Here is an 8,113-nt window from a genome sequence, read left to right on the forward strand (position 1 = left end):
TACCTGTATAAGCATGAATTTATTCCTTAGTTCTTAAACCTTTGAAACTAATTTTATCCTTTTGAAATCAATATTTTCTAAACATTCTGAAGAATATTTTGGGAATGAAAATAGGAGGTTTAACCCTGTTTTGCTGTTACTTCTTAAGTGGATCAAATAAAGAAGGAGCCAGAACCAGCCCCTGAAGCTGTCAAGACAGAAGAGAAAGAGACTGTAAAGAATGCTCAGCAGAGTGCTGCTGCTAAAGGACCACCTGAAAAACGGATGAGACTACAGTGAAGGGCGAAGTCGATGCATGTCTGGATTAGTCAATACCTGGAAAACAGCAGATTCCAATTCCCTTTCTTCATATCTACGCTCTTCAACCGAGACTGTGACATTTCAGGAATTCAAGTCCCTGTAACAGTTTTTTCTGTAGAAATCTGTTACAAAAATGTTAATAGCAGGATGTGAGCTGCCTTAAGTAAGATGTTGTCAGTTTTCATCTTATTTTGAATATTGGCTTCTGGGAATGGTTTTTACAGAGATGTATTTTGCAGCCTCCTGAAATCTACAAACCCCTGCATTCCTTATGTCTTGGTTTGCTATGTAAACAAACAATTTAAAAAACAAAACAACAACAACAAACAATTCACCTTGTGTCTCAATTAATAAAATCCTGATTGCTAGAATGCCTTTCTTAACTGCTTACTTCTTTAGTAGCAGTTATGCCATATGTGCAAGCAGCAATTTTGTTTGGATGTTGAAATATGTTATGGACAATTTTGAGGAAGGCAGGTTCACCTAAAGAGTTTAGGCTGTTTGCTATAAATTGCCATGCCTTTAGTATGCTTGGGATGCACATCAGAAATTTGATAACTGAAGACTCAAATTCACATAATTAGATGTCAAACTGTTCTCAGTCTGTAAGGGTTCTTGGATGTTTCTTTTACTTAATGGTTTAGCTGGTCTTTTATGTTAAAAAGTTAGTGTTGAGGAGGATTTCTTGTTGCATAAAACAAGCTAAAATGTCCTAATGTTGCACTATTAGAGTGAAGCTGTTTACGTTTCTCCTTTCTTTCCTCGTTGTCTCTCAAATATATCAGTTACATATCTCTTCCTCTGTGCTTCTAGCACCTTTTTGCTGCATTTTACCACCTTGATTAGTCATCTGCCTTTTAGACCTGAGGAGGTAGAACAGCTGAACATTGCAAAGAGCACTTTATCATGCTGTTTACACAACTTTTTTTTTTTTGCCTTGCAGAAAAAAACTAGAAGCCACCCATTGCAAAGAAATGACCATTGGGTTGTTTTTTGCTTTTGTCAAAGTAATGAAACAATGCAAAGTAGCTTGTTTACTTTTCTCAACTGTTGTTGTCTTTCTTGACATAAACTCAAGGAAGTGACAAAAAAAGCTGTACGTAGGATATAAAATATGGATAGGAAGGAAGACTAAGATACACTTCTGTTGTTTCCTCAGATTTATTTTGAAGTTGTAAGAGAAGCCTTGTTTTCTGATTTAGTAACTAATAAAGAGTTCTGATAGGATAGCTTTTGAAGAGTGGAAAGACCCATAGGATTTTTGCCCTTTAATCCAAAGCTGTAACAGCAAATATAGATAAGCCAACAGCTGTTTGCTGTTGATACATCAGTGTACTTAAGTGTGTGTTACTTTCATTTTATAGCATGTGAGTGGCATTTGAACTACTATTTCTTGAAATGTTGATGGAAATAGGTAATAAGGTAGTGTGAACTATTAAGTATAGAGAGAGCAGTTATGCTGGAATGCTCAAAACAAGCTGGAGCTAATTATTTAACCTTGAATAATTACAAGGTAGGCATGAATATGCTTAGAATAAAAGTTTTGCTTCTTTCTCCTACTAATGAAATTCCTTTGAAAGGAAGGAGCTTGAGAAGTGCCAGAACCATCGTCTTGTTCACCTGCATGGTAGAAAGGAGGCATCCCCAGAAATGAGGCATGACTGGTGAAGAGCCTCGAGATTCCCCACTGAATTTTTGATATTCAGATGAAGTTCTTGTAAAGGGGCTGTTAAGGCAGCTTAATTCTATGGGTTATTCATATCACTAGAACCTATAAGCTATTTGGAAAAGCTTAGTTAAGAAAGATGACTAGATTACACTGTAATGAAGATCTAGGGTTTTATTTTAGTTTGGGAGACTAATTAAATACTTGTGTATCAAAGAAAGATTTGAAATTACTGGCATAGGAAGGATACCTTGTCTACTGTTAAAAGCATGTAAAAATGGTCAAAAGTGGATGCTAGTACAAGCAAGAATTCTGTCATTAAGTGGGCTTAATGTACAGTGTACACAGTACAGTACAGTGTACTGTACAGCACAAATACTGGAAGAATTCTGCCAAAGAAAAGGATTTGAAGATTGGTGATAATATGAGTAAGAGAGGAAAAAAATCTCTTATGAAGCCATTGGTAAGACCAAGACTTTCCTAGGAAAGAGAAGACAAATATTGACCCTTTATAAAATTGAGTGCTGTGAAGCAAATAGGATACCTCGTTCTGTCTTGCATTGTGAGAATACATGGACAAGTTAATGAAGCTGAATGGAGTTACATTTAAAATGAATCACTGCACTTCATGCTCAGAATTTGACCTGATTTAGAGATGAAACTTAGGGGGGCAGACTGTCCTTGTGTTTGCCTCTCTCAACAGTGTTTTTGCTTTCTGTAGATGCATCTGGTTTTGGTCAGTGTCAGACTGAGGACATTAAAAAGGATCGTCTTCTGCTCTGATCCAGCTTGAGTTAATGCCAGCATGTAAGCTATTGAAAGGATAGAAAATATTTCCATGCATGAAAACGTGAATTAGATTGCAGTAAGCCTTTTTATTTTTTATTTTTTTCCCCACAGAGGAATGATTTCTTCTGCAAAAAATATCCAGAGCTGTAGAAAGCACAAATTATGTTATAGAGCAATGGGAGATGTTATCGATGAATGTGTTGATTTCTTAGTAGCCATCTTTCAGTGCTGAAGGCTTACTGCATGAGGGAGTGATGAATTGGAATCTTGTCTGATCCTATTATTTGCTGACAAGATATTCTAAAACAACTTTACGTGTTAAATGAGCTTTGATATTTACTTGCTCTAGTGTAATTATATCAGATATTACTACTAAAATCAAAGCTACTGCCCAAAAGCTACTGAACTGCTATCTTTTAGTCAGTTATGTTTCTTGGTGTATGAGAATCTAAGTCTTTTTTCCCTCTGGTATTTATACGGTATCTCTCAGTCTGAGCCTGAGCACTGAAGTCCAAAGTCCTTCAGAGGACATGCCGTATTTGTAAAGCCTATAGATGAAAGGGAAATAAGCAGTTCCAAAATTTTTACTGTCACTTCGTTTTGAAGGTATTTGGTTGTACAAAGGAAATATATTTTTTCTTTACTTTTGTTCTTAGATAATAACTGTTCAGACTTTAAAAGGGCTTTTCTTAGTCCAAATCAGAGGGATGAAGGAATTGAAGATGACCTAAAAATCTAATGAAAACATTCTCCTGATAGCCTGAAGATGCACATGTCTGCATACATATCCATATGAACAGATATGCACACGTATATATGCACTGCAAAAATCTGGCCGGATTACAGATTACAGCCTTGCTATCTCCTTTCATCATTTAAAGTTAACAGTATCTGAAATGTGTCACAAATACAGCCTTTTCAGCTTTTCACCAAGTAAGATGTGACCATGCATTATGCTTACTCATTTCTCTTTGCCACCTGCACCCATAACTTTGTATTTTGATAACCTTTCCCTAATTAAAAAAAAAAAAAGTTACATGGCATTTGAGCAGTTAGTACATGTTTGCCATGTTTCCTTGGAGAGGTACATAAATTTTGGATCAAGTATTGTTTTAGTCCTGTATTCATACACAGAACAAACAATTGATCACTTGATGAATGTCCTTCTGCAGCATAATGTGGATTATGGATGGCTGGGTAATAGGGGGAAATCTTCCCAGTGGAACAAGGTATGATGTAGTACTGTTGATTTCAACAATCAGAAAGTTTCATTTCTTTCTGTTAGGACGGTGGATTTCAACCTGTGGTCCTCAAGACTGCTGTGAGTCTGTGACCTGTTCATAAAGACTCACAGCACGTAAGTGAGAAAAGTAAATCTCTTGCTAAGATTCAGTTTCATAAGAGCTTGTACCTCCATTGAAAATTTTAGGGGATGACCGCAATGGAAAAAAAAATAAAAAAAATTTGAAAGCACTGCTGCATAGAAAGGCCAGTTGCACCTGCCAAACAAATGTTTCTGCTGCTGAAGTAGCTATGGATTGACGCAAACTTTCTTCTCTGCTCTTCTATAAGGTTAGTCTTTTTTTTTTTTCTTCCAACCTTTTCATTGTCATACAATGGGAATCTAATTCCCTTTCATTTATTCTTAATTAGAGTACAAAGTGCAGTGTTCTGTTAATTGGAACACAAGTGTCATCTCTCTTTATGTAATCTTGCTGCCAGAGGGCTTGCTTTAGATGTTCAACACTATGTGAAACTGTTTATATGTTCCACTCCCATCCAAATAACCTGCAGTGAGTTTAATAATGGAACCCACATAGTTTCTGGTCCTGACTGTATAGTGATACATATACTAACAGGTAAGAAAGTAGTTTGTCTGCTTATCTGCAGCAGTTTGAAATGTTAAGATTTTTTTCTCCCAGTGATCTAACCATATGATCTGTTCACTCAACGCAGATGTGAATGACTAGGAGCATGAAACTTAGCTGGGGCCCCTCCTCACACAGAACTCTTATGTCTATGCAGGAGAAACGAGGATTGTAGAAAGCTGTGAGTTTGCTTGTTTTGGAGCAATTCTATTTAGTCTTTCACAAGAGCTTACGTCCGTATTCAGAGCAGAGGATGGCTGCCTTGAGGTGCCTTTGCGGCCATCCAAGATGTACCTCTAGGCAGTAGGGTGTCATTTCCTGATGGAGAAGGCAAAGGAGGCTGTTGCTGATCTTCCCTAGTACCTCCCAAGGGGAGGGCAGGCACTTGAGGGACAGTTCTAGACCTGAAGGTGGCTCCTCCATTCCGAGCTCCAGCCCCTCACAAACAGAGCGTGGGGGAACGCTGTGCAGTAACCATGGAGACGCTGCTGGTGCTGGTGGTGCTACTGGGCCTGGTGGGGTGCTCCACCACCCCTGATGATGAGCCTGGGCCGCTTCATGTCACCGGCATGTGGGTGACAGTGCCACGACAGCTGAGCCCCCGGTCTGACAACAACCCCCTCACTGTCTCCTACTGGCTGGAGGTGGAGGGGAGGCCACAGGTCCTGCGCCTGCGGCCCAGGAAGGGCCTGGCCTCCCAGCCTTTCGCTTTGGTCACCTATGGCGAGGACGGGGCACGTCGGGAGGAGCATGTCTACGTTCAGGACAACTGCTTCTATCAAGGTGAGGTGCAGGGAAGTCCCGGCTCCCTGGTGGCCCTCGGCACCTGCGGCAGGGGCCTCCGTGGAGTGCTTTGGATGGAAGGCAACACTTATGAGATTGAGCCCATCCCTGATGATCCAGCCTTCCAGCACATGCTCTATCGCATGGAGGCAGACAGTGACCCTATGGGCCCCACGTGCGGGCTGACCCCCATGGAGCTGCAGTACCAAAAGACTGTGCTGCCCTGGCTTCAGGCTCCACGAACAGAGGAGAAGTACATGCTGAAGGACTGGTGGACACATACCAGGTATGTGAAGTTAGTAGTGGTCGTGGACAATGTGCGGTTTGTGAGGTCGGACAGGAATGAATCCAAAGTCTTGAGGCAAGTCCTTGAAGTTGTCAATATTGGGGACTCTCTGTATGACCAGCTTTCTGTTCAACTGTTCCTTGTCGGACTGGAGATTTGGACCAAAACCAATCCTATAAACATTACTAACTCTGTAAACAGGGCACTTTCAGACTTTAACAAATGGCGAAAAACAGACCTATATCCACGGATGCGCCATGATGTTGCTCACTTATTTGCGTTTCAGGGCTTTGGAAAAAGCCTGGGATTGGCATATCTGGGGTCCGTATGTGACAGGCAGTGGTCATCAGCAGTTGATTCCTTCACCAACAGGAGGCTGTCTTCATTTATTGTCACATTTGTCCATGAGCTGGGCCATAATCTTGGGATGCGCCATGATGAACGGCACTGTAAATGCAGGCGGAAGAGGTGCATTATGTATGAAAGTGAATCTGATACCGACGCATTCAGTGACTGCAGTTACAAAGACTACTTTGACCTGCTTGGGAGTGGTGGTAGCTGCCTGCGTCAATCACCAGCACTTGGCAGCTACTACACTTTGAAGCGTGAATACTGTGGGAATAAGATAGTAGAAAGCGGAGAGCAGTGCGACTGTGGTTCAAAATCAGACTGCAGAAACGATCCTTGTTGTCACCCTAACTGCACACTGACTGCAGGTTCAGTTTGCGCTTCTGGAAAATGCTGCAAAGGCTGTCAGATCCTTCCAGCAGGAACACTCTGCAGAGCACGTACCGGTAACTGCGACCTGCCGGAGTACTGCAATGGGACCTCCCCTTGGTGCAGGCCGGACCTGTACGTACAAGATGGAGCCCCTTGCGAAGATGGTGCCTATTGCTATAAAGGAAAATGTTCTTCCCACAGTAAACAATGCAAGCATCTTTTTGGCAAACAAGCCAGGCCTGCTCCTTTAGATTGCTTCAAAGAAGTGAATAGTCGAGGTGACCGTTTTGGAAATTGTGGTATTCGTAACGGTATTCTTTTTACTAAGTGCAGTGTTGAGGATGCCTTATGTGGTAGGCTACAGTGTGAAAACATACACAAGTTGCCCTCTTTGCAGAACCACATAACAGTCATCCAAACCCCTGCTGGAGATAAAAAGTGTTGGGGTCTTGACTATCACATAGGGATGCCTGTAGCTGACTTGGGGGCTGTGGAAGATGGCACGACATGTGGCAGCAACAAGATTTGTATTGAAAGGACATGTACTGATATTTCAGTGCTGAATTATGATTGTAACATAACGAAGTGCCACAACAGAGGAGTGTGTAACAATCTTAGGAACTGTCACTGCGAGTATGGTTGGGCTCCTCCATATTGTGAGCGGGAAGGATTTGGAGGTAGCATTGACAGCGGGCCCCCTCCATCCAAGCAGATTTTTCAGAGGTCAAGAATAGGAGTAGTTGGCCTTGTTTTTCCTGTTGTTCTCGGAGTTATTCTTGTCATATATTATAAAAAGGAAATACGGGAGTGGATTATGAGGATGAGGCCTGATTTCACAGAAGGAGTTACTGGTTGTTTCAAATACTGCAAACGACAGTAGTTGCTATATAACACCTACTGCTGAGACAAAATCTACTACCGTGCACTTCGCAAAGACCAACAAAGCTGTGGCTTTGGATGCTCCTAACAAAATCTCCGGTAGCTCTTGAGCAGAGCCAGCTGATACCTTATCGAAATAATTCAACATATTCTAAGTTGTTATAATCCAATGCAACATTATTAAACAGATTAAATGTTATCTCTGTTTATTTTAAGTTAATAAATGCAGGCAATAAGGTACGCTGCTCTTGGTTTGTACCTTGGGTTCTTAAAAATGAAGCGCTCAGTGAGCGGTAAGTGGCGAGTGGTAAGTACGCAGTATATGTACTGCTGGATCCTCCAGAGAAGTGCTGTGGATTTTACTGCTGCAAGAACAAGCAATCTGTGAGGCTGCACGAGTATGCTGCACTTCTAAAATAGTTAGGGCTGTTCTGCAGCTCTCTCACCCTCACAGCTCCTGCGCTATTTGACAGATGCTTTATATCTGCCTACCTCCAGGCCTTTCTCTTGTTTTACTCCGTGATTACTTTGGGAACTGTTACCAAATATGTTGCCATAGCTCTACGATGTGTCACAGAAGCATTTCTTTCAATAAGATGTAAAATATGTGTCATCTATGAAAAAGCACGAGGGATCTGGAAATACCATTCAGTACTTTAATCTGAAGGAGGGGCATTTCTGTACGAAAGGCTGTAAAACAATACACTCGTCTGCTAGCCGAACAATCGTTGCTGTTGCTAATTGTCAGCAAACCGTTAACAGCCTTTTTTAACGCGTTAAACGGACGCGGACAGAGCTAACCGTCACCGCCAGCCCGCCCGC

The 8,113-nt window shown here is 41.5% G+C and overlaps 3 protein-coding genes across 5 annotated transcripts in view; all 3 read left to right on the top strand.

Moving 5' to 3' along the window:
- MED6 (mediator complex subunit 6) overlaps window positions 1-671 on the top strand; it is a 27,913-nt gene extending 27,242 nt beyond the window's left edge. The window contains exon 8 of the mRNA XM_031553633.1: window positions 149-671. Within this exon, the coding sequence (XP_031409493.1) occupies window positions 149-279 (131 nt within the window). The 3' untranslated portion in view covers window positions 280-671. The remainder of the gene's footprint in view (window positions 1-148) is intronic.
- A 4,160-nt stretch (window positions 672-4,831) lies between these two features.
- On the top strand, window positions 4,832-8,107 carry LOC100538371 (disintegrin and metalloproteinase domain-containing protein 21-like). Of its 3 annotated transcripts, none has more exons than XM_019615619.2 (2): window positions 4,832-5,406; window positions 5,527-8,107. In XM_019615619.2, exons 1-2 carry the CDS (start codon window positions 5,100-5,102, stop codon window positions 7,290-7,292), a joined length of 2,073 nt encoding a protein of 690 aa, XP_019471164.1. In that variant the 5' UTR covers window positions 4,832-5,099; the 3' UTR covers window positions 7,293-8,107. The 3 variants fall into 3 exon arrangements, with proteins under 3 accessions (XP_019471164.1, XP_031409426.1, XP_031409427.1); XM_031553567.1 differs by having other exon boundaries at window positions 4,841-5,692; window positions 6,065-8,107; XM_031553566.1 differs by having other exon boundaries at window positions 4,835-8,107.
- Window positions 7,566-8,113, top strand: part of LOC116216182 (synaptojanin-2-binding protein-like) — an 8,434-nt gene continuing 7,886 nt past the window's right edge. The window contains exon 1 of the mRNA XM_031553634.1: window positions 7,566-7,584. Coding sequence (XP_031409494.1) covers window positions 7,566-7,584 — 19 coding nt within the window. The remainder of the gene's footprint in view (window positions 7,585-8,113) is intronic.

Source organism: Meleagris gallopavo, chromosome 5, assembly GCF_000146605.3.
Source record: "Meleagris gallopavo isolate NT-WF06-2002-E0010 breed Aviagen turkey brand Nicholas breeding stock chromosome 5, Turkey_5.1, whole genome shotgun sequence".
NCBI classification, from domain to species: Eukaryota; Metazoa; Chordata; class Aves; order Galliformes; family Phasianidae; genus Meleagris; species Meleagris gallopavo.

Coding starts and splice junctions, on each gene's coding strand:
- LOC100538371 (XM_031553566.1), top strand. CDS start 5,100: ATGGAGACGCTGCTGGTGCTGGTGGTGCTACTGGGCCTGGTGGGGTGC.